The 25898-nt window shown below is 45.4% G+C and overlaps 2 protein-coding genes across 16 annotated transcripts in view; one reads left to right on the forward strand and one right to left on the reverse strand.

The window, feature by feature from the left end:
• The window catches only part of Parp9 (poly (ADP-ribose) polymerase family, member 9), a 34128-nt gene extending 16677 nt beyond the window's left edge, over positions 1-17451 (reverse strand). For 2 of the 14 annotated variants that reach the window (XR_010055954.1, XM_063270520.1), the window contains exons 1-6: positions 17199-17443; positions 15003-15098; positions 8013-8866; positions 5106-5321; positions 1053-1271; positions 197-254 (exon numbers count right to left, since the gene is read on the reverse strand). Coding sequence is in view for 13 of the 14 variants with exons in the window: in XM_063270520.1 (XP_063126590.1) it covers positions 197-254; positions 1053-1271; positions 5106-5321; positions 8013-8866; positions 15003-15098; positions 17199-17436 (1681 nt within the window). In the remaining variant the exon portion in view is untranslated. The other 12 variants (XM_039088346.2, XM_039088347.2, XM_017597995.3 and 9 more) reach the window with 12 other exon arrangements.
• Positions 17267-25898, forward strand: part of Dtx3l (deltex E3 ubiquitin ligase 3L) — a 9613-nt gene continuing 981 nt past the window's right edge. The window contains exons 1-5 of one of the 2 annotated variants that reach the window (NM_001109053.2): positions 17267-17564; positions 19499-19746; positions 20700-22232; positions 22999-23216; positions 24340-25898. The exon at positions 24340-25898 is cut by the window's right edge and continues 981 nt beyond it. In NM_001109053.2, coding sequence (NP_001102523.2) covers positions 17381-17564; positions 19499-19746; positions 20700-22232; positions 22999-23216; positions 24340-24409 — 2253 coding nt within the window. In that variant the 5' untranslated portion in view covers positions 17267-17380 and the 3' untranslated portion in view covers positions 24410-25898. The remainder of the gene's footprint in view (positions 17565-19498; positions 19747-20699; positions 22233-22998; positions 23217-24339) is intronic. The other variant, XM_063270706.1, reaches the window with a different exon arrangement.

Here is a 25898-nt window from a genome sequence, read left to right on the forward strand (position 1 = left end):
CTAGGCCAGAGTTCCCGAGTCAGAATTGGTGATGAGAATACATAGACAGGCACCCCACCTCTTCTTTAAAAAAGAGTCTCACGTAGGTCAGGATGGCCTCAAACTTGCTTTGAGGTGAATATGACCTGGAACTCCCGATGCTCCTGCCTCTACTCATATCCCATTATGCCTATAAAACTCTTAATTTCTTACTCACCTCCATCACTGTTGAGATTCAGCTCACTGGACCTTTTCGTCATTTCAGCACAAAAAACCTAAGGTAAGCAAAGCAGAACAGTTACAGCAGAGTGGACAACCACATCCAAGAATTTGGAAATGAGCTAACGTTATCCACTGATAAACAAAGATTAGCAATAACAGTTATGAAAGGAGTAGACAATAAGCAGACGGTCAGCGAGGAACCTAGAGGTCTTCGGGGGAGCCAAGGGCAAGATTTGGCAGTGTCTTTCCAGTTCTGTCCACCAGCGATGAACACCTGATCCTCATGAGACCATGGGTTCTAGAGAGCTGTTTCTTTCTCTGAGACAAAACACCTGGCTAAGTCAATACGGTAGACATGTTTGCTAAATGGCCCTTTATTGCCTTTTATAGATACCCAGCTCTGTCCAGGACAAAAACTATCAATAAATATCTTGGAGGAGGAGAAGGAAGAGGTCAAAGAGGAGGAAGAGCAGCAGGCAGGGGAGAAAGAATCAGCCCATATCAAAAATGGCTTGCCGACCTTTCGAGAACAGAGAGAACAAATGCCAACAAGTAAATGAGGACTTATGCTATTAGGCCAAGGGTGGGTAATTTGCAGAAATTAAATGTTACCAAGCTAGAATCCTACCATATTGTGGGATCCTTACCTAGTGTGTTAGACGAGACATACTAATTTTATTTTGTCTTTTTTTTTTTTCTTTCCCCGGAGCTGAGGATTGAACCCAGGGCCTTGTGCTTGCTAGGCATGTGCTCTACCACTGAGCTAAATCCCCAACCCTAGACGAGACATACTAATTAGCCACTGGTAATAAATGAACAAACTGTAAGACTTTCCCAAAACACTAACTCACCTTGTATGTCTCCACATCTACTGGAAAGATCACAATCTTCACAGTTAACGTTTTCTCCTTGTGCTCTTTAGCAAATGCAACAATTTCCTCAAACATTATCTTAGCTGCTATACTCTTCTCTAAATTAATTGCTCCTGTCCCGAGAGCAGGAAAGGAAATGGAATTTATATCTCGTTTAAGGCATCTTTCTAGACAGGACTTCATTGCATTTTTCAATATCTGTAAGATAAATACAAGTTTGAGATCAACCTTTGAGACAAAAATAAGACTTCACTCACCCTTCAGTCGTGCTCAGAATTTACCATGCCAGCCTGGTTGTTTAGTTTTAGGATAGCCTGGACTACAGAGGTGTTCAGACTAGCCCGAGCTATACAGTGCCAGCCTGCATACAACATGGATTGTGTCCATGAGCCATCAGAGGACTGGTAAGGCCCCACTCCACAAAACCCCACTAGAGTTATAAGCTAAATAGTGGGAAACGTAAAGCTGAGCGACTGAGAGAACTGAATGTTACCCACGGCGTCTGAGCACTGTGATCTCTCCCGGGTATCGCCTTGATCATCTCCCCAGCCCAGGGAGTCAAGCACCAGTGTGCCCCTCACCTGCTGCTCCCAGGTCAACAGAGTTCCTTACAGTTTAGGGAAAGATGAGAAGAAAGCAGTATTCCTTTAATATTATCATGGTGTACCGTGCATCTTCTCCTGGAGAAGTGCCAATAGTTTGGGCAGACTCTGACCTCCATCAACTTTTCTTTTTCATTGTTTAAGATCAGGCCTCACTACACAGCTCTGGCTAGTCTAAAACTCACTATATAGAGTAGGTAGCCTCAAAGTCTGCCTGTGCCTCCCAAGTGTAGGAAACCTGGCTGTCGGAGTCTGCCTTGGCAAGACAGCTCTTCTGAGCTGGGGACAAAACTGGGGACTCCCTTTCCCAGCAGGGCTTCCCTTCCCTGACCTTGTCTAAAAGCCCAAATTCTATACCGTCTACCTGAGGGAGGTTGAGCAGTCCTTGGTAGATCTACAAGTTCAACTTCCTCTTTTTCAGATGAGAACTCAGCCAGCCACCTGCGGTTTCTGGAATGCCTCTCCATGCAAAGAAGGCATTCATAGAACTTTAAACTCCAGCCAGTGATTTTCATTTCCATAAAAAAAAAAAAATCCTTTCCCAGGCTCCAAAGTCTATATATGTCCCTGGCTCACTCTGAATAACCTGTATGCTTACAGGTCCACCCCAAATAAAGGTATGTATGTACACAAGCCAAGATTGCCTGAGAGAACTGTTTCACTGAAGATGGGCAGAGGTCTTTGCCTGAAAGGGCTATAACACTAAGACCATCAGAGTGCCCCGGCCCCTCCCACACACACCCATTCCCAGCTGGACCGAAATCCTGCAGAACCCCACCCATTGCAGACTAATTCATCCAGCCCAGAGTGCGTAGTCTGAATACCCTGAGAGGGACGAAGCAGAGAACACAAAACCACAGCTGGCCCCCAAAATACATACCACCGCTGATGCTTATTGTGGGGGTACAGCCAGCTGACATAAACAACAGGAATTTTTTTAAAAAGTAGGCCTGGGGTTGGGGATTTAGCTCAGTGGTAGAGCGTTTGCCTAGCAAGCACAAGGCCCTGGGTTCGGTCCCCAGCTCCAAAAAAAAAAAAAAAAAAGAAAAAGAAAAAGAAAAAGAAAAAGAAAAAAAGTAGGCCTATTACTGATGCCAAGAAGTGCTTCTTGCTGACAGGAGTCTGATATAGCTGTCTCCTGAAAGGCTCTGCCAGAGAATGACCAATACAGATGGGGGTGCTCGCAGCCAACCATCGGACTGAGCACAGGGAGCCCAATGGAGGAGTTAGGGGAAGAACTGAATGAGTTGAAGGGGTTTGCAACCCCATAAGAACAACAATACCAACCAACCAAAAACTCCCAGGGACTGAATCACCATCCAAAGAGTACACATGGAGGGAGCCACGGCTCCAGCTGCATAAATAGCAGAGGACGGCCTTGTTGGGCACCAAGGCACTTGGTCCTGTGGAAGCTTGGTGCCCCAGTATAGGGTAATGCTAGGGTGGTGAGTCGGGAGTGGGTAAGTGGGTGGGAGAGCACCCTCATAGAAGCAGTGGGAGGGGGGATGGGATAGGGGGTTTGCGGAGGGGAAACCAAAAAGGTGATAACATTCAAAATGTACATAATTAAAATAACCAATAAAAAAAAGGAAAAAAGAGTAGGCCACATGCCAAGCTAATTTTCCATCAACTTTTCAATATTACATTGAATTGCTATATAAACAGGAAGAACCTTGGAAAGATGAAGCATAGAGAATGATTTGAGATCCAATCTAGGATTACAGAAGTCTCTAAGAGAGGACAAGACATAGGTTTTAAAAAAAAAAAAAAAAAAAAGATATACAAGTCAAAAAAGAGCCCCATGCAGGAGGACTGCCATTAGTTTTAGGTTAGCCTGGACTACAGAGTTTCAGGCTAGCCTGGGCTATACATTGAGACCTCATCTCCAAAACAAACAAAGAAAATAGCCAAATGGATGGCATATACCTTTAATCCCAACACTCATGAAGCACAGACAGGTCAGTCTCTGTGAGTTCAAGGCTAGCTTAGTCTACATAGTGAGTTCCAGATAGCCAGGACTATGTAGAGAGAGACACCATCGAGAAGCCAAACCTACTCCATCTTGGGACCAGTCTCCCTCTTAAAAGAAAACAAAAAAGGGAAAAAGGCCAGAGAACTTGACCTACAGATGAACTCAAGCTTCCCCCAAGTACCAGGAAGGACCCCATGGCTTGTCCTTGGCCAGGGTTATTCCCTGACTACTTCCTAGCAACAGGTAATCAAAGATTAGTCTGCTTATTTCAGATGTACTTTCAGACTGTTTGTGATCGCGTGCGGTCTTGCTTCAGAGCACCCACCTGTCGGCTTATAGTCCTCCTATTAGATGCTTGCCAGCCTGGACACTCCTCCCTCACCCCCTCACTTGCTCCAATTTTCCTATAAAAACGTCCTGCTGAGGCTTCGGGGCTGCTCTGCCTTCCCTTCCTATCCTGCTTGTAATAAAGAGACTCCAATGCTAAAATGAGAGGTGGCTCCTTGGTGGTCTTTTGGGGTTCATGAATGCTTCCTGGCATAACAATATATATTATATATGGAGAGGGGGGCGGACATGTTGGGATTAAGCATTTCTCTACATCTGTGAGGACTCCCTCTATTCACTAATTTTCATGTTTTATGGGAGTTGGAAGAAAGTGTTGTGGCTTTGAATCCAACCTCTGCTGGACTTTTAATCTGTGAAAGAAATATGGAGAAGGTGAATCCCCTGCCTCACTACAGAAGGCCAGAGTAGGTCACTGTATATTATAGAGCAAACTGTACAGACTGAAGAGTTCTGGGTTTCAGTGCCCACGTGCAGTGTGCTCTGCGTTTCAAATCAAACGTATGAGAACTTGGGGAAACCGTACTTGCTCAGCCTTTCAGCCAGTCATAGGCATGTTTCAAAAAAGGAAACCCGGGGCTGGGGATTTAGCTCAGTGGTAGAGCGCTTACCTAGGAAGCGCAAGGCCCTGGGTTCGATCCCCAGCTCCGAAAAAAAAGAACCAAAAAAAAAAAAAAAAAAAAGGAAACCCGTCTGTGGTGGTTTGAACATGTTTGGCCCAGGGAGTAACACAATGAGGAGGTGTGCCTTGTTGGGGGAAGTGGGTCACTATGGGGATGGGAAATGAGCTCCTCCTCTTAGTTGCCTGCAAGACACTCTTCTGTCTGCCTTTGGAACAAAATATAGAACTTTCCACTCCTTCAGCCCCACATCTGCCTGGAAGCTCCTACGCTCTCGCCCTGATGATAATGGACTGAAGCTCTGAACCTCCAAGCCAGCCCCAATTAAATGCTGTCCTTTATAAGAGTTGGCATTATAAGAGTTGTCTCTTCACAGCAATGGAGACCCTAACTAAGACCATCTAACAACATTTGATAAACATAACCAAGCAATGGAAACTTACCGAAATGCTTAGATCACGTAAGTATACCAACAGGGTTAATTCGACCTTACCTGGTCCTTGCTGATACTGTAATGCCATGACACGTGGAACACGTACTGACAGGACAATTTAAATCCTTTTGTGACCTGTACCACTTGATAATCTGAGGACAGTTTAATCTTGTCAAGTTCCATTTCCATTTCAAACCCTGCTCTTTTAAGAATCGATTGTGCCACTTGTCCCGATTTAAAATCCTGCAGGTGTCCAGAATTAACAATTACATCTGTCTGGAAAGGGAAGAAAACACAGGATTAATTGTTAACTCCCTCCTCCTAACATAACTAGTTTGTACATCCCTCAAAGTTTAGAGAAATACTTTTTGAATATTCCAAATCCAAAACTTGTTTTTGAAATGGAGACATTATTTCTGAAAGAATTCATGAGGCTGCTTGCTCCATTTTGAAATTATGTACTTAGATAAATGATATTGTCATTACTCTTGTCTTCTGTTGAATTATACTTAATATATTTCAAGCTTTGGATCATCCCTTCTCATTTCTTTTTTTTTTTTTTTTTAAGATTTATTTATTTTATGTATGAGCACACTGTCACTGTCTTCAGACACACCAGAAGAGGGCATCAGATCCCATTACAGATGGTTGTGAGTCACCATGTGGTTGCTGGGAATTGAACTCAGGACCTCTGGAAGAGCAGACAGTGCTCTTACCGCTGAGCCAACTCTCCAGCCCATTTCTTTTGTTTTAAAGACTATATTTTCAGGCCAGAGAGTTGGTTCCATAGTTAAGGGCACTTGTTGCTCTTGCAGAAGACCTGGGTTCACTTCCCAGAACCTACACGGAAGCTCAGAACCATCAGTAGCTTCTACTTCCAGGGGATCTGAAGCCCTCTGCCAACTCTGCAGTCACCAGGCATGACTTTGGTGCCAAACACACATGCAGACGAGACACTCATACCCATAAACTTCTAAAATAAATTTAAAAGAAGATTTTATTTTCAATACTCATGTATGTCTCTGTGCGGGTTTGTACACAAAAGTGTAGTGCCTGAGGGTGTCAGATTCCCTGAAGCTGGAGTTAAAAAGAGTTGGGAGCTGCCCAATTGGCGGGGTGGAGACAGAATTCTTAAAGTTATTTACACGCAAAAGTCTTTTCTCAAGAACAGTCACACTCTTAACAGCTGAGCCCTCTCTCTGGAGCCTCTTTTGTTGGTTGGTTCTTTCCTTTGTTTTGTTTTGGGGACAAAGTCTCACCACGTAACCGTGGCTGGTCTGGAACTCACTATGTAAACCCCGCAGGCCTCAAGTTGACAGAGACCCATCCTTCTCCATTTCCTCGGTACTGGATTCAAACTCATGCACCACCACAACATGTTTGTTTTGATATCGAGACGGTGTCTCCTGTAGCCTGAGTGACCTCAGACGTCCCAAATAGCTAAAGATGACCTTAAATTCCTACTGCTCTTGCTTCTACCTGCCCTGTGTTGGGATTGCAGGTTTATGGGTTCTGAGGACTAAATCCAAGGCTTCAGGCTGCTAGGCAAGTACTAGAGAGGCACTGAACCCCCAGATTAACCTAGAGCCATACCCATGTCTTCAGAGCTAAAATTACCAGCACACATAGCCTACCCATCCAGCTTTTATGTTGTGTCCCCAGTGCTAAGGACAGAACCCAGGGCCTTGCACATGTTAAGCAAACATTCTACCACTGAGCCAAACCCCTAGCCCATGGTTATTTTCAAGACACATCCCTACAAGTTTCATTTTCTGCCTTATCTCCTATCACCTCCTGCTGTTTCCCTGTAGGTTGTTTGGTAGCAAAGAATAAGGTATCTTAGAAACTTTCTACCATCTCCTGTTTTCTTTTCTTTCTTTTTTTTTTTTTTTCTTGGAGCTGGGGACCGAACCCAGGGCCTTGTGCTTGCTAGGCAAGCGCTCTACCACTGAGCTAAATCCCCAACCCCCCATCTCCTGTTTTAATGTTCTCATGCACACAGTTAAAGAAGGTATAAACAAGGACAAAAGGACTTTAGTGAAATGGGCTTTCTTTCTTTATGGGTCACCAGATACACTTATCCAACTATTCTACAGGTAACCATTTAACCAGTTCATCCTCAGCAGCCATTCTCAACCTGTGGGTCATGACCCCTTCCGAGGTGTGGAACGACCCTTTCACAGGGGTCGCTTAAGATCCTCTGAAAGCAGATGTTTACATTATGATTCACAACAGTAACAAAATTACAGTTATGAAGTAGCAAGAAAAATATACACCTATCAACACACACATATAAGATACACATACACACTCACATACACACACACATACACAAGTGCACATGCATACACACACTAAATTCATTCATTCATTCATTCATTCATTCATTCATTCATTGCTCAGCTGAGGCAATCCCAGCTTGGAGGCAGAGGCAGCTAGATCTCTGTGAGTTTAAGACCAGCCTGATCTACATACCAAATTCCAGAACAGCCAAAGCTCTGTAGAGACTTTTGCCTCAAAAAAGTAAAAATAAGAATCTAGTGTTTGAGGCTGAGGCAGGGGGATGACATGGTAGAAAACAAAGCCTGTTTCAAAAACAACAAAGACATCAGAGCCAGGTTCAGTTCTTTGGGATCCAAGAGTATTCCAATTGCTTCTGGTTCCTGAGACTCAGAGCCTAATCATTACAATTCCCATATTACCACATGCCACACGCTACTGTGACCACCTCTCGGATGCTTAAGTGTTGTTGTTGTGTGTTAAAGGAAGGGCTGAAGACTGAAGGAAAGAAAGCCATTAAGTTAGGAATAATGAAGCTGGTCTCTAATCCAGATGACCTAGCCCTGACTGACATTCTAACCTCCCAACGATGCAGCTTACAGCCTTCCACTTTAAACAACTTAGTAATCAACCATTAGTTCCAGGACTCCCCTGTGTCAGTGCCAGGGAATAAAAACAAAAACTTACTGTTTGCAGCTCAATGCAGCCTTGGACAATCTGAAGAGTCAGGCCCTGGCCAATGTGAAGAGTTACGTTGGAAGAAGGGTTAGTTTCTAGGCTCTCCCAGGAGCTCGGCTCCTTCCCGAAGATGTTTTCTGAGGAGGATTTAAAGGACTCAACAGTGGGGCCCTCATTGCTCACCAGATGAATCTCTCGCAAATTACTGACTGTTTGCTTGTCTTGGAAATAAAGACAGATAGTTTCTACAATTATGCGTGTACACAAATGCAGAGGGAACTGGAAAATTCCAGAGCTCAGGGCTGGAATTGCTACTGTCTTAATGCATGTATTCCATTTGGTGACATAGTCTAGAATGTTGGTAATGGCGACTGACAGTAATCCAATAGCTGTCTGGCTGTCCATAACGGTCCACCGAGGTCCAACTGCATGGATAATCAAATAGCAAGGAAGCTTCCCCGCTCTGGTGACAGCAAATCCACCGACTGGAATTTTACCATGGGTGGCAATCCATTTTTTGCTCTCTTCTTGGATTTCAGAGCCACCAATTTTCACCAAGCTTCCAGCCAGGCCACCTCCATGCAAAAGGTCTTCATTGGCTGCGTTCACCACAGCATCAACAACATGTCTGGTGAGGTCATCCTTCCAGACAGATAGCTCTATCCCAGGGGTCAGCATCCTTCTGAAGACCTTCTGAGCAGGAGAGCTGCTTCCTGCTGGAGTTGGATATCTCAGGGTACAGATACATCCAAACTTTTTCTGGAGGACTTCATACAACTGACTCTCATTGCTTTTCAAAATTTCGAAGATGTTGTGTTTAATGGGAATTTGCCATCTATGGTAGTGTTCAAGAGAATCATCGGCTGGAGAAGGAGAAAAGACAAAACAAGAAATGAACACTGGTTCCTGTGAAAAGGACGTTGTTCCTTTCCAGACTGCATTTCTTACTTGGAAAGAGAGATGAACTTCCACTCCCTCCCTTACTGACATTGCTTCTCCCCGCTACATGCAATCAGGTCAAAGATATCTAAGGGTCTTTGAGGCAAAACCATTGGAAAAGGGCTCTGCCTTGTGTGGGACATTTAGTTAGCAGTCCCTAAAATAAGAAAGCAAGAATGTCTTGAATGTTTGTAAAACACACACACACGCGCGCGCGCGCGCACACACACACACACACACACACACACACACACATTAAAATGACTTAATTGTGAGTTCGGAATAAAAGGAATCTGTAGTCATAACTTCGTTGCTTTTCTTAGTGTCTTAGTTTAAGTTTGCTTAGAAGCAACTCTTGAGAAAGACTTTTGAGTGTAAATATTTTAAGGGTTGATTCTAGAAAACACCAGGGGTTTAAGTTAAGGAGAGAAAGTAAGAAACTAAGACAGGAAAACACAAACAAGCAAGGATCCTATGTGTACTGGTTAGCAAATGAAGATCATTGCTACTAGAGGGCAGAGCAGATCGTATAACTCAGAGTCAGAGCCCTAGAATAGCTGTTACAAGAGCTGAGATACGTATCCAGCTTCTATGGGTCATTAGTCAAAGCTGTTTCTTATTGAGAGGAGATGGGCAACACAGAACCAGCCAGGGAGTAGAAGACCGGCATCCTCTCTGGCTGGTGGAACTTACTCTGGTCCTCACAGTCGAAATCAACACAGAGTTACAGCCCAGTAGCTAAAAGAATTATTATGCTATGCACGCCCTTCCTTAACCCCAGCACTAGGGAAGCAGAGGCAGGCAGATCTCTGTGAATTCAAGGTCAGTTTGGTCTACAGAGCCAGTTCCAGAACAGTCAGAAGAACTACATGGTGAGATCCTGTCTTTAAAAAAAAAAATCACGGGGTTGGGGATTTAGCTCAGTGGTAGAGCGCTTGCCTAGGAAGCGCAAGGCCCTGGGTTCGGTCCCCAGCTCAAAAAAAAAAAAAAAAAAATCACTTACTGCATTTTTAAGGATACAAGATGTCTTGTTCACATCCTTCTTAATTTGTTTATACATGGAAAATCTAGTTAGCTCACAGTCTCTATAGCTATTTGGTACTAAAGTTCACCTCAGCAGAAGTCATGGTTCTCAGGACGACCCCATCCAAGGCTGAGCAATGCCACTTATGGCCTATATGGGGCACCTGTAACACACATCTCAGACTTCCAGAGGCTTCAATCCCGGGGCAGGGGAAGTTGATGATGGTGATAATACAAGGTCCCGCCGTGTAGTCCTTGAATTAGAATCTTCCCCTAAACTTTGGGACTACCACCATACCCACCCAGCATAGATTTTCATACAGTCTGATAGAGTTCTCTTTTTCTTTCATATAAACTTGTTCCACCTCAAAATCCAATTTCTGGATAACCCAACCAGCAGTGTGACAATATCTTTGCCTGCAAATCCCTCTTACTGGGTAGTGGTGGTGGCACACACCTTTAATCCCAGCTCTCAGGAGGCTGAGGCAGGGGAATCTCTTCAGTTCCAGGCCAGACTGGTCTACAGAGTGAGTTCCACAGCAGCCAGGGCTACACAGAGAAACTCTCTGTCAAAGGAAGGAAGGAAGGAAGGAAGGAAGGAAGGAAGGAAGGAAGGAAGGAAAAGAAAATCCTTTGGAAACTGAACTTTTGCCAGACCTTGCAACCAGGTTAATAACATACTTAGATACTCAATCTGTTTCCTGTGTGTGTGTGTGTGTGTGTGTGTGTGTGTGTGTGTGTGTGTGGTGTGGTGTGTCTGTCTGTGTGTGTCTGTCTGTCTCTGTGTGTGTGTGTGTCTGTGTATGTGTGTGTGTGTGTGTATTCGCGCGCGCGCGTGTGTGGTGTGGTGTGTGGTGTGTCTATCTCTGTCTGTCTGTCTGTCTGTCTGTCTGTGTGTGTCTGTTATGTGTGTATGTGTATGTGTGCCCGTGTGTGTGTATGTGTCTCTGTGTGTGAGCCTTTTAACCTCTCATTTAAGAAAGCAATGTAACCAACCTTATATGCTTTGCAGTCAGCTTTTAAAACATAAACTAAATGCATGGCTTTGTGTATGTGAGTACACTGTAGCTGTCTTCAGACACACCAGGAGAGGGCATCGGATCCCGTTACAGATGGTTTTGAGCCACCATGTGGTTGCTGGGAATGAACTCAGGGCCTCTAGAACCTCTAAGTCATTTCTCCAGTCCCCAAATGCATAGCTTTAGTCTTAATCTAAAATTGTTCCATGTCCCTAACCCAGAACAATGTGTGTGCCTGTGTGTGTTTTGGTAATCATTTGCTGAAGGCAGCCAACAGGTTGAAAGAAACCTTAAACAAAATCAATAACAAATAAAATAAATTACAAAAAAAGATAAATACAAAACAAAACAACGATAACAAAATAAAAAACAGAATAACAATAAGTGTGAGAAGCAACATGTGGATATATACTGAGAACATCTGTTTGTGGGTCACCTGGGGTCAGTAAAGTAACTTCTTCCCTTCTAAAACTCCTAAAAAACAAGAATTCTGAATTCCTTTACCGTACTGTCTTTCTCTGTGCTGTTAAATAAACTGTTGTTTATTTATAAATGCTGTTAGGGACAGACAATAAGGACAGACAGACATCAGATATACGCAACAGACAGATTACAGACAACAAAGTACAGACAAATGGAGAACATTTCAAAGAATAAAGAGGAAGCTGAACTGTGACTGAAGTTAGTCCCTGTTTCTACTCTGAGCCGCCAAAAAAAGACTTCTGGTGACCTCTCTTACCCAAAAGAAGCCACGACAAAGCAATTGGTCTCAATTGGCCTGAGCACTGATGGCACACATCAAATGGGCCACCCCTAGGAACTAGGCAGGTTGACTCTCTCAGCTCTTGGTCAGTCTTTCTGCCCATTTTGGCTGCCATAAGTGTCATAAGTGTGTCACAGGGCTGGAGGGCTGATGTGCACCTTTAATCTCAGTGCTCAGTGCTCAGGGCAAAAGCAGGCAGATCTGAGTTCCAGATCCTCAAAGCGAGACCATTCTCAAACAGATAGAGAACAGAGTCTCTGCCCACAAGGGAAAGGATAGTGGGGGACCTGAGAGAACACGTCTTCAGCTGCCACAGTGCCTCTGAAGCAGTTCCCCTTCCGAAGCCATGTGCCCGCGTCTCCACAGTGTTTGCAGTCACACACCTGAGCCCCTGAAGGGGAGACAGTCTCCTTCTGAGTGCTTTCTTCTGTACTGAGGAAAGAGCTCAGCAAAGGCTTTCTTAAGTAAGAGAGAGAGTGAGGCGATCATACCTGGTCTTTCGGTGGGAGCTGCTGCTCCTGTACCCTGTGAAGAAATGAAACGGCTGCTTTAAGAGCAGAGATGACCAATCGCACACGCACCACCCCCTCGGCAAGCAGGAATACCATGGGTTTTCAGGTTTAGAGTTTGGGGAAGGAAATTTTTTGGTTGGTTGTTTAGATTCATTATTCAGTTTGTTGATTTTTGTCGTGCTTTTTTCATCGTTTGTTTTTGTTTTTCCCTTTGGTTTTTCAAGACAGGAGTCCCTGTGTAGCCCTGTCTGTATCCTCTGTAGACCAGGCTGGCCTCAAACTCAGCAATCTGCCTGCCTTTGCCTCCTGAGTGCTAGGATTAAAGGCGTGCACCACCTCTGCCAGGCTTGCCCTGTTGTTTTTTAATGTGAGTACCTAAAACACTGACGACACTAAAAGCTGCATCAAGTACTAAACGTATCTATGCCTCTTAAAGAGTTCAATGCGGGGTTGGGGATTTAGCTCAGTGGTAGAGCGCTTGCCTAGCAAACACAAGGCCCTGGGTTCGGTCCCCAGCGCCGAAAAAAAGAAAAAAGAAAAAAAAGAGAAAAAAGAGTTCAATGCACTTTCTGTTTGTCTGTTTCACACTGTAGGCCAGGCTGGCCTTGAACTCACTATAGAGCCCAGGCTGGCCTTGAACTCACTATAGAGCCCAGGCTGGCCGGGAACTCCGAGCAGTCCTCTTACCTGAGTCTCCCTAGTGCTGAGGTTATGTCTACACGCAATGCTCAGCTGATGTACTTCTAAGTCAGAATAAGAGAAAAGGGTGGAGGCAAACATCTGAAAAGGCTCAAAGGACTCAACCATAATGAGCCAAAGCTCTCAGATGGGCTCCAAAGTCTTGTGGGAATTCTCTGGCCAGAATAGAAAGCATGAAGACCTGAGCCTGTCCAGATGCGTCTCCCCAGATCAGTAAGGACCCACTTCCAGTTGCTTATCTCATGACAAAAAGAAAGTAGGTGTTTTCAGATCGACTCCAGGAGGCCTTTCTCCATGCCCACTTTCATTCCTTGATCTCTCCTGACCCCGCCCTGAGAGACAACTACTGAAAGAGTTAACAAAAACAAAACAAACAAAAAAAAAAAAAAAAAAAACCACACCGTATAGAAGGTGGTATGAGACTGGGTCTCATGTAGCTCATGCTAGCCTCAAACGTGCTACAAACTACCAAGCCCAATTTACGTATTACTGAAAATTGAAGCCAGGGTTATATACAAGGTAGATAAGCCCTTTATCATCTGTTCACATTCCTAGTCCTGGAGATAACATTAAAAAAAAAAAAAAAAAAAAAGCCAACCATCACTGCGTTCATTCTGCTAGTAATGTTAGTATATTATTTATTAATTTCTTATGTTTTGAATTTTGAGGCAGGGTTTTACTCCGTAGCTCAGGCTACCCTGGAACCTGTTGGGATTTTTCTGCCTCGACTTCCTGAGTACTGGATGCTCCCATACTCACCTATATTAGCACACTCGTTCGTGATTCTCCGTTTCTCACACAGGACAAGGGAAAAAAACTTTTAAAATTTTAATTTTATACATATGGGTGTTCCACCTGCATGTATGTTTGTGTATCACATGGTTGCTGTGGAGACCAAAAGAGGGCGCTGGGTCTTGACTGGGAATTGAACCTGGGTTCTCTGGAAGAGCAGTTAATGCTCTTAACCACTAAGTCATCTCTCCAGCCCCAGGAGACAACTTAAAAGAAAAAAACAAAACATTATATGTCTGTATGAGTGTGTGAGCTGTGTATACTGAAGAAATAAAGTTTCATAGTTTCATAGATATGAGAAACAAAGTTGTAAAAACAAGGTTTTGAGAAATACATCTGAGGGTTGGGGATTTAGCTCAGTGGTAAAGCGCTTGCCTAGCAAGCGCAAGGTCCTGGGTTCGGTCCCCAGCTCCGGAAATAAAAAAAAAAAGAAAAAGAGAAATACATCTGGTGGTCAGGATGTCCAGTGATATGAAATAAGTTTTGGTGATCAAGATTCTGACTAAGCTAATTAAGACAAAACAATAACAACTGTTGTTGGAAAGACCCCCCCCCCACCCTGTGGTAAATTCCGAGAACAACCGCAAGATGTCATCCTGACCCTGCCCGACTACCCAGTTCACCCCTCCTCTAAGAGACTTGCCAACTTAGCCGTTTCCCTGTGATTCACCAAGGCCAGGTGTAGGGTTGGATGAGGAAAGTGACCAACTGAGCCAAGAACAGCCCCTTGAGCAGGCCAGCCAATACCTGACCAGATCCTTTGTCCTGTGAACCACCAATGAGAATGGGCCAGCTAACCCTGTTGCTGAAGTCTGCCCTCTGCAACAAATAAAAGTTGTGTGCTTTTTGGGTTCGGGTTTGCCTCTCCCTGCGTGGATAAGCAGCCCCACGTACGTGGATTAAAAACCTTACATCCTCATGCTATTGCAGTGGTCACTTTGTCAATCTGAGTTCTGTGGATGGCGCTCCTGAGGTAAGGCCACTTCGGGGTCTTACAACATAAACCACATGCATGTAAGAGTCAACCAAGACTAGAAAAAGGAAATCAGAGTCCCTAGAACTGAGGTTACAGCAAGATCGTAAGCCACCGTGTGAGTGCTAGGAACCAAACTGTCCTCTACAAGGGCAGTGTAAGGTTATATGAGGCTGCTAGGTGTAACCCAAGGCCCCGGCTTTCTTACTGCGGTGGGGAGAGCTCTTCGTGTAACGATTGGACTTTTCATGATGAAAGGTATTTATATTTCTGGCTTACCGTGTAATAGGCCATTCTTCACGTCCCACGCGGGTCTCCGGATGTTTATACTCGTTTGTGTTTCCAAGTGTACTCTGTAATCCAGGAGATGGTGCCCTGAGTCCGGGAACGGATAAAAAGAATATAGTAAGCACTGACCAAAGCTGAGGCAATTTGGGTTTTGGTGACTGTTTTAGAGATAAGGTCTTATCACGTTACTCTTGCCTGGTCTGGAACACACTATGCAGATGAAGCCTCCTGAGTACTGGTATTAAAGGCTTGTGCCACCAATGGCTAAAGCTGAGGGGATCTTCTAAATATACACCATAGGAGGCTGACGCTTTTTTTTTTTTCTTTTTTGGAGCTGGGGACCGAACCCAGGGCCTTGCGCTTGCTAGGCAAGCGCTCTACCACTGAGCTAAATCCCCAATCCTGAGGCTGATGCTTTTAACCCCACTGCTGGGAGGCAGAGACAGCTGAGTTTGAAGCCAGCCTGGTCTAGGGTTCCAAGACAGGGCTACACAGGAAAAAACCCTGTCTTGGAAAAATAAAAGAGGGCTGGAGAGATGGCTCAGTGGTTAAGAATACTGTCTGCTCTTCCAGGGGTCCTGAGTTCAATTCCCAACAACCACATGGTGGCTCACAACCATGTGTAATAGGATCCCATGCCCTCTTCCGGTGTGTCTGGTGACAGCTACAGTGTACTTATATATAATAAATAAATTTTAAAAAAGAATTTAAAAAAAAAAAGAAAAAGAAAAGAGAAGGAAAAGTAAACCATAGGAGACCCGAAAGAAACTTCTGCTCTTTAGTAGTTCTTCATGCCAACAGGGAGGATGACCACGTCATTTTGGCATTGATACTGTTTACCTTCTGGTAATGGTGGTTGAAGTCAGAGGGGGAAACCTGTAGGGGCTGGAACAGGAAACGCTCTGTGGAAGTGAGGTCTTGATGGTGTTGGTAGACTTAGGATAGGAAAGTGCTGAGACCAGGAAAAACGTCGAAAGAACGGCCTTCTCAACAGTGGTGCTCCCCCACAGCGTCTCGGAAGACAGAAGAAACTGCTTGAACCTGCACGGGGTGCGTTCCCCTGAATCTGTTAGAAACAGCTCTGACCTAAGGGTGTCTGGATGAAAACCTGAAGCTCTGGGAAATTTTACTTTTTCATGATTTTAGCCTAGTAAGCTAATACAACTAAAGATTATGAACTGTTAGACTCACGACTAAAACTTACAATATCGTTATCTAAAACCGTTGCTATCACTGAGTCTCTGGGCTGATCTATAATGTCTTTGCAATAGAAAAAACTGGGTATAGCATCAGAGTCCAGTTAGCCATGCACATTGAGGAGTAACTCGAATACCGAAACCGCCCGATCGGGATCCGCTGAGCCTCCAGAGGGCAGTGTTGCTTTCATAGAAGAAAGACCTCTAAGGTTCCTTGGAGGCTGCTCATGGGAGTCTGCTCTGGGGTGCACTTGTCTGTTTTGAGGAGAGCAGACAAAACTCAAAACTTCCGTTTTCCTGGTCCTTTTATATAGGCTGCTACCAGGAGGTGTGACCCAGGTTTAGGGTCGGTCTTCCGGTCTCAAATGACCCAATCAAGAAAATTGCCCCCAAGCACTATGCAGCTAGCTAGGGTTTTAGATGATTCTAGACGCAGTCAGAAGGACAACCAAGATTCCTCTTCCTCTCCCTGGCCCTGGAACTGAACCCTCTGGACTTCAGCTCTACCAGCCAAGGAAGGATACTTTCCTCCCCTCCCCCACCCCACCTTAAGATTCCGCTTGAAACCAGCGCTTTGACTTTTGCTTGGTTCACAGGTACTTATTGCTTCTGTGCTGAGTGCCTCTTTACCTCACTCTCTAGGAAGCAAGTAGATCTGTGCTATTCGCTGACTTAAGGCCCCAGAGCAGAAAATCCCTAAGGTGCCCATCTAAAGGGGAAAGAACTGGTGATAGGTCACCAAGCAGGTAAACTCCCTCCACTTGAAATCAGAATCGCATCTCAGTAAATACCAGTTCTAATACTCATATAACAAAATCATATAACAAAAGCACAAACAAGTGAAACTCTTTACCCTCTACTCCGCTCCACCCTTGGGAAGCCTGAGGCTGAGAACCCGGTTCCCGCCACTCTTCCGTTCCTTCAAGAAAAGAAGGCGACCTGCCACCACGGGGCCTCTAAGCGCCCACCGCCAAGTATGCGAACTACTCACCGGGTGATGGCCCTGGCCGACTGCAGAGCAAGAGAGGCGGCGGCTCTGCGGGGAACAGGGAGGGACCTCCCGGGAAACGAAACTGAAACTTTGCCTCTCGGGTCTCTGGGGCAGGACGCGCCTTCTCTCTGTCCTGGTTGTGCAGCACCCCTGAGCCCCAAGCGAGCCAGACGCAGCCAGCCATGGCCTCCAGTCCGGACCCGCCGTCCCCACTACTCGTAAGGCTGCCGGAGTCCATCCCCCGAGCGCACATGAAGCTGGAGATATATTTCCAGAGCCGGGCCTCCGGAGGCGGGGAGTGCTCTGTTCATCCCGTGGGGCCCGGCGCCCCGGACACCTTCGAGGTGAAGTTCCTTGAAAAAGCAGGTGAGCCGGGGCAGGGGAAATAAGGCTCGGGTGCAAAGGTGGATCCAACAGGTTTCCAAACCGACCCCTGCATGCTTCCGAGGAGAGTGTGGCTCTCTCTGCCTGTGGGAGAGTGCGGTCCACAGACTCCTCCATCGCTCAGTGGCAGATAGAGCCTCAGATGAGTCCACCCGCAGACGGTTGACTCCATCGGAGAATTTCCCAGCAGACCCAGTTAAGAAAAGAAACAAAGTGTGGGGGTTGGGACTGAGAAGGAAACCCAGAAGCTTGTGCGCACTAGGCAAGTGCTCCACCACGGGTCTGGACTCCAAGCCACTTTCCTGTTGTAAATAATGATCTCATCGATGTGTTTTTTAAGGATTACAAAAGTAACATACGACCACTTTAAAAAGGAAAGGCAAATGAAAACTTAATTGAAGATTGTTTGGTTTTGGTTGGTTTTAGAGACAGGGTTTCTCCCTGTATCCCTGGCTGTCCAAGAACTCGCTCTGTAGGCTGAACACAGAGATCCTCCTGCCTCTGCTGGGATTAAAGGCATGCGGTGCCCCACTAATGTCCCCAATGAAAGCATTTTCATGCATTCTTTTTCTGAGTCAGCTAATGCATATACGTTCTAGACTTTTGGATTCTTGGGTTTTTTTGGGGGGGTCCCCACTTAACTATGCAATAACTATTATTCAACGTCATTGAAATAAGAGACTCAAAACTATTACAAAACATAGGTTTCCCTCCCACCCCCACCCTTTGAGACAGGATCCTGCCGTGTACCACGGATTGGCTTTGAATTCATGATCTCCCCCCCCCACACACACACACACCGCTACCTCTACCATTTAAGTGCTAGGACTGTGGGTGTGTACCAGCATGCCCAGACTAGAAACGTGGTTTCTAATAACCAAGTTATATAATATGGTAAAACTTAAGCTCCCTACTTTGAAGTTCTGAATAGCTTCTCCCATCAACAGCCTGCTGTTCCAGAATATGCCAGAAATAACTGTTCACGTCCTCTGTGTGCATCTGACAAGGGGCCTACAACAGATACTGCAAAGGTCCAACTTGGTAAACCAATGTGTTTATTGGGGTTACTCACAGGAATATGGGAAATGACTCAAAGACAACTCTATCGCCAAAGCTGACCTAGCATGGGGGGCAGCTCAGGAAGCTGGGAACCTGGAGCTCACTGTAGAGCCTGCAAGCAGGCTCCTGAGCATATCCCTTCCAGGTGCCTCAGCTGGTGTAAACCTCCTCCAGGGAGCTTAGTGTCCACCTTCTGCAGGTAGCTTCTCTAGTGTCAAAGTTTTCTTCTCAGCTTGGCTTGTCCGAGAGTCTCCTATGCAGATCTTCATCGAAGCTCTGTTCTTGGAGTCTCAGGAGGACTCTTCCCAACAGTCTTTATTGCTTACTCTGTCAGGGAGGGGCCTATTCAATTTCGGGGATTTCCTAAAGCTATTTTGAGTTGTTTGCCTTCTTGCTTAAGGAACTTCTCTGCAGGGTAGAATGTTTCAATCTTGGGGAAATTTACGCAACAGTTCCACACTCTAGGGTTCACCCGTAGTGTTTAGCTTGCGTGAAGGATTAAAAATTCATCTAGAAATTCTTAAAAGTCTCTGTGGGCAGTGGTGGCACATGCCTTTAATTACAGCACTCTGGAGGCAGAGGCAGGCAGATCTCTGTGAGTTCAAGGCCAGCCTGATCTACACCGGGAGTTTCAGGGCAGCCAGGACTACCTGGTGTCTCAAAAACAAACAAACAAACACAAAAGCATAGGGGAGAGTATGCGTAGCTTATGTGAAAGCCCTAAGCTTGTTAGGGATATCGCTGAAGGTGGTGTCCTCGGACATTTCTGGAATCAACCTAGAGGGACCCTGAGGGTCATTTCTGTAAATCCTCTCTCATTGCTGTGTGAATGTATGTGTTTAATGTCTCCCCTCAAGATAAGGAGAATGTGTTGAAAAGGGGAAAACACAAGCTGTTGGTTGATGACAAATCTGTGCCTATTGTCCTGGAAACTATTAAAAAGCCAGAAGAGGACCTGAGACCCAGACCTCCATCACTGACACAGCCAGCTGAGACACCAAGCTCCCGACCTCCGTCCTTGACAGAGTCCCTGGATGAAGCACTGGGTGATAAGATACCCAGTGATGGGCCCGTTTTTAACTCTGTTGACTCAGTTGTCCAAAAGGTGAGTGCTGACAGAGGAGCTGGGCTGCTCTGGGGTCTGCTTCCCCTCGGGGTATTCAGGCAGTGTTGTGCACAGGTAAGAATGAAGCTTAGTTGGAACAGGTAGATTATCAGGATCTCAGTCAGCCTGAGTTAGGGAGAAACAGCCTTCTCTGGACATGGGTTTCAGTGAGACATCCTTCTTGTTACACTGGAGAAGGGTGAACAAGGCTATATAAACCTGAGAAAGTAGGTAGGAGTTTGGGGGGGGTGAGTGTCTTCTTTTTATTTTATTTATTTGCTTATTTTTGTTTTTGTTTATGTTTTTTTTTCAAGACAAGGTTTCTGTATATAGTCCTGGCTGTCCTGGTCACTCTGTAGACCAGCGTGGCCTCAAACTCAGAGATTACCTGCCTCTGCCTCCTGAGTGCTGAGATTAAAGGCCTATGCTACCACTTCTTGGCTGCTTTGGGGTTTTCTTAAAGTAAGAGGGTAAGAAAAGGTAAGGTGAGATGAGAAAGGGCGAGACTCCTTCTGGGATTTAGAGCTACTTTAGGAGCTCAAAGCTTACAAACTCCTTCTTGACGACCACAGCATCGTCAAGGAAAGCAGAGTTCTCTTTTCTCCACCCTTGATCCCCCGGGTCAAGCAGATTGTGGCAGCCTTAGACCCAGATCTCTTGGCCACTGAGTATTAGAAAATGTTCATGCCCAGGCTTCCTCGCAAACCTTGCATGAGCCTCCGCAATGAGGTCTGGCCTTGTCTTTCTTTGTTTCATTCACGTTTAGACAACCTTCCCAAGTGAATGTAATGTGCAAAGGAGGCCGGTAAGCCTGGGTTGTAGCAGACTGTTCCTCTCAGGGGACTTAGGAAGTCAGTCACCACTAAGAAAAAAGTATAGTTTCTGGGTGTCTTTCTGAAGAGGGCTGGACGTCTGAGACATCTTATTTGTACCTGTTCCTTTTAAACCTTCAGGTCTTTCTCGCTGTGACCGCTGAGCTGAACTGTGAACTGCTCTCCAAAGAGCAGAGAGCACAGATTACTGCTGTCTGCCCTCATATCAAAAGCATGGAGGGCAGTGACGGAATTAAGAAGGTGTGTGGCAACTTCAAAGATATTGAAAAGATACATCACTTCCTGAGTTCGCAGCTTTTGGAAAGTGAGCCGACACGAAAGTACGTCCCACAGAAATACACACCTTCCGATGTGGAGAGGGAGCCCCCCAGTCAGAGAAGTTTTGAAGTTTCTGTGCTTTTCCTTGAATATTTCAAACATATTTATCCGGGTAGAATAGAATCCATAGAGAAAAAATTTGGTGTAAACATCAAAATCCAAGATAGTTCTCCGTATATGGTCTCTATAGGCTTCACCTCCAGACAATCAGGCAACTTAGAAGAAGCTTGTCAGTCTTTTGTCAGAGACTTTCAGAAATGCACGCAGTCTCTGAAGCAAGATTGTATCTCTTTAGAGGACCAACAGAGAGCAAAGAAGGTCAGGCAGGAGCTGAGTCGCTGCTTCCCAAAGCTCTTGATAAAGGAACAGGGAAGGATGCTAACTCTCCTGGGCTCTGCTGCTGACATTGCAGCTGCCGCAGAAAAAGTCTCCCAAACTCTTGTCCCAGCACCTGTGAAAATAGTAGCCACACCTGTGAAAATAGCCACACCTGTGAAAATAGCCACGTCTGGGTACATGACAGGGATCGAGGTCGATTCGACCCGCTTTAAGCTTCTAGAACCTGAGCTGCTCCAGGAAATCGCAGAGATCGAGCAGAAGTTTAACACTTGTGGCAAAGTCCAGGAAAAAGGCCAGAAAACCTGCATTCTCTTTGTCCCCAAGGATAAAGAGTTAGACCTGTCTGTGCAATCTTACACAAGTTTTACTGAGGCCTTCCAGCATGCCACGTGCCAGTTGAGGACAGAAGTTCTGTCGCTGAAACAGCTGGGCAAGGAGAAAGCTCAATTGCACAAGACCAAGTTTGCTGACGACTTTAAAATAAAACACCCAAACGTGCACTTCGTGATATCTCAAGAGTCAGTGACCTTGACTGGTTTGCCCAATCACCTTGGGCAGGCAATGCAGTATGTTGCCAAAAGGATAGGAATGCCCACGTTGTTGTCGTCTGGAGAGAAATTGGCTATGGATCATGAAACGCCCATGGAGGTCCACAGGAATGACTCAGATGTGGCGTTACTTTCTTTCGGAAGCTCTGCTAGCAGCCCTACGGCCTCGAAGGGGAACAAGGACGAGGACAACTGCGTCATCTGCATGGACACCATCAGGAACAAGCAGGTGCTCCCTAAGTGCAAGCATGAATTCTGCTCCTCTTGTATCAGCAAAGCCATGTCATTCAAGCCTGTCTGTCCTGTGTGTCTGACTCCCTACGGTGTCCAGAAAGGGAACCAGCCAGAGGGAACCATGGCTCACACCATTCAAAAAGACTCACTTCCGGGTTATGAAGGCTGCGGGACTATTGTGATTCAGTACAGTTTTGGAGATGGCATACAAACAGTAAGTGCACCCGAGGAATGTGGGTTTCGTTTCTCTTCCCCAGGACCTTGGGCTTCCTAGGCAAGTGCTCTACCACTGAGCCAAATCCCCAACCCCTGGAATGTGGGTTTCTTTTCACTGTGCTAGCATTGCCAAAGTCCAAGGGGTCATCCTGTAGCCTCTTAGATAGTGATTTTCCCAGGAAATCAATCATTCTGTAATTCCGGGTAGGGTCATAACAGATGGAGGCAGAGATCATGTTGCCTGCTTATATTAGATGCTTTTTTAAATTACTTTGACAGTATACTGAACTTAGGGCTTTGGGCATGCCAAGCAATCACTCTACGAGCCTTTCATATCTTTTTTTGGGGGGTGGGGGAGGGGGAGTTGAGACAGGGTTTCTCTGCCTTGTCTGTCCCGGAACTCAGTTTGTAAAGCAGGCTGGCTTGGAACTCACAGAGATCCACCCGCCTCTGCCTCCTGAGTGCTGGAATTAAAGGTGTGCACCAGCACCGCCTGGCCTCATGTCTTTTTATTAAAGGTAGAAATCATATGTGAGGATGGAAGGAGTCAGGCAGGCAATGTTCTAATTTCTATTTTGAAGAGGAGAACTATGAATTATTCAGAATATAAGTAAAATGTCAATATTTTTCTGGCTTTCAATAGGCTTCATGAACGTACCTTTACTGCAATTCAGAGGCGCGCGCGTGTGTGTGTGTGTGTGTGTGTGTGTGTGTGTGTGTGTGTGTGTATGTGTGTGTGTAAACATTTACTTTTCTTCATACAGAAGGAGCACCCAAACCCAGGAAAAGCTTACTCTGGAACTTGTCGAGTTGCATATTTGCCTGATAATGCGGAGGGGAGAAAGGTTTTGCATCTGCTCCGAAAAGCCTTTGATCAGAAGCTGATTTTCACAGTAGGAGAATCTCGGGTATTAGGAATCTCGAATGTCATTACATGGAATGATATTCATCACAAAACAGCCAAGTTTGGAGGACCATCAAAGTAAGAGTCTTTTAGAATGTCATGGCTGCTGGGTGAAGTACAAGGTTGTTGTCCAATGCTGCAGTTCGAGGCTGTGAGTCTAAAAAGACTTTCTAGGAGTAGGCGTTAGTTAGGGTCACTGTTACTATGGTAACCCAAAAGCGACCTCAGGAAGAACGTGTTTATTTGCCTTGCATATTCTGAGTCACAGTCCACTGAAGGAAGACAAGGCAAGAGCTCAAAGTAAGCAGGAACCTAAGGGCAGGAACTGATGGAGAGGCCATGGAGGAGTGTTGTTTATGGCTGCTCAACATGCTTTCGTGCGACATTCAGGATCACCAGCCCAGGGGTGGTACCACTGACATTGGGCCGGGCCCTTCCGACATCAATCTCTAATTAAGAAAATGCCTTACAGGGCTGGAGAGATGGCTCAGAGGTTAAGAGCACTGACTGCTCTTCCAGAGGTCCTGAGTTCAAATCCCAGCAACCACATGGTGGCTCACAACCATCTGTAATGGGATCTGATGCCACCTTCTGGTGTGTCTGAAGAGCCCATAAGCATTGATTACTACCGCCTGGGTAGAGTATGACAATTACGACATTAGAATAAGTTAAGGATTTAAGCCATCTGGCTGGAAAACAGATGCTGCTCTGCCGGCCAGGCACTGGAGTGACTAGAACTCAGAATACTAGATCCTCAGATTCAAATAGTACATACAGATTTTGTGGTCGTTTTGAGGCAGGGTCTCACTATGTGGCTCAGGATGGCCTCAGACTCACATAGCTCTGACTGCTGGGGCCACCAAGGGCTGAGCACCCATGCTACCGTACCCAGCTATTGTACAAGTTGTTAAGAATGATGGGGGGGTGTTGGGGAGGGAGAGCATCCTTATAGAAGAAGGGGAGGGGTATGAGATAGGGGGCTTATGTCCGGGAAACCGGGAAAGGGAATAACATTTGAAATGTAAATTAAAAAAAATCCAATTTAAAAAAAAAATTAGGGGCTGGGGATCTAGCTCAGTGGTAGAGCGCTTACCTAGGAAGTGCAAGGCCCTGGGTTCGGTCCCCAGCTTCCAAAAAAAAAAAAAAAAAAAAAATTTTATTTGGGAGGAAGCTAAAGGGTTTCTTTTTTTCCTTCCTACAGTTTCGGCTACCCTGATCCTGATTACCTGAAACGTGTCAAGGAGGAGCTGAAATCAAAAGGGATCGAGTAAGGAAACTGCAGGGAAGATGTCTATCCACTCTCTAAAGAAGTGTGTTTAGGAGGCTGTATTAGTACAACCAAAATCTTTTTCTAGAAAAACTTAATAACATTTCTCATGTGGCGTAGTCTGCTTGCCAGTCATTTCCAGAGCGTCACTCTCTCGTGGAACGCAAACTCTAAAGGGCACAGGCTGGGGAAATGGCTCTGCCTACCAAGTGTGAAGAAATGAGCTCGGATCTGCATCCTCCATGGAAAAGCCTGGTGTGATGGTGTGCACTTGTAATCTTAGCACTGTGGAGGCAGGAGGATTCCTGGAGCTTACTGGCCAACTGGTCTAGTCAAAACCATGAGCTCCAGGCTCACAGAGAGACCTTGTCTCAAGAAATAAGGTAGATCGGAGCATGGCAGTGCATGCCTTTAATGCCAAAACTTGGAAGGCAGATACAGGCAATCTCCGTGAGTCCAGACCCAGCCTTCTCTACAGAGCCCAAGTCCCAGGACAGCCAGCTATACCTAGTGAGATCCTGTCTCAAAACAAATATTAGGTGGACAGAATTAAAGATATCTGACAACCTCCTCTGTCCTGCGTACGCATCTCCCCCTCCCCACACTCACACATGGGGGGGTGGAAAAGAAAACTTTATCGTTTTATAGGATTTCAGTTTTTGCTGAAGAAATCTGATGTCATTTTTGTGTTATGGTTGGGGTGTTAGGTGAGTTAATGGAACCTTCCCTGGTTTGTGTTTGTTTGGGTTTTTTTGTCATTGCTTTTTTTGTTTGTTTGTTTTGGTAGGTTTGGTTTGGTTTGGTTTGATTTGATTTGATTTGATTTGATTTGATTTTGCTGTTGGGACTTAAACCCCAGGCCGATGAGTTCCGCCCCATTATCCTTGTTTCGTGTCCATCTCTGTAGCAATACATTAGTCGTTTCTTAATCTCTGAACCTTTGTGCATATGGGCAAGCGAAACTCTTGTTCAAACGGGATATTTAAAAAGAGGTTTAGCTGAGAAAGACCCATTATTTCCTTCCCTACCCATAGCAAGCAAAGTTTCTAGATCAGGCAACTTTTGGTAATAAATAGAGTGAGAAGACTCATAGTTTTCAGAGCCTAGGAGATGGTGTGTGATAACTGCCTGACTCAAGCTGCTAGTAGCTCAACAGAGGGATAAATATATAAAAAGGTATGTCCCCCAAATCTTTGGGAAAGGGATGACTTGAGACCTTAGCATTCATTTGGAAAATAGTTTCTTACCCCAACATGTACTTACTAGACTCTGACTAAGCCTTGAACTGGGGCCCTACTTTCCCCTGATCCATGGAACCTGTCTTAGAGGGTACACTTGCCCTGCTATAGAAGTGTAACATGTTTGTTACATTTTCCCCCACTTTTTGAGTATATACTGTTTCAAGTTCTAACAGGTGAATAGCCTTGCCTTAGTTTAATATTTTATAATAATTGGTATCTGCAATGTAGTAGCTTTTTGTTTTTCAATCCTTG

The sequence above is a fragment of the Rattus norvegicus genome, chromosome 11, assembly GCF_036323735.1.
Source record: "Rattus norvegicus strain BN/NHsdMcwi chromosome 11, GRCr8, whole genome shotgun sequence".
Classification (NCBI taxonomy): Eukaryota; Metazoa; Chordata; class Mammalia; order Rodentia; family Muridae; genus Rattus; species Rattus norvegicus.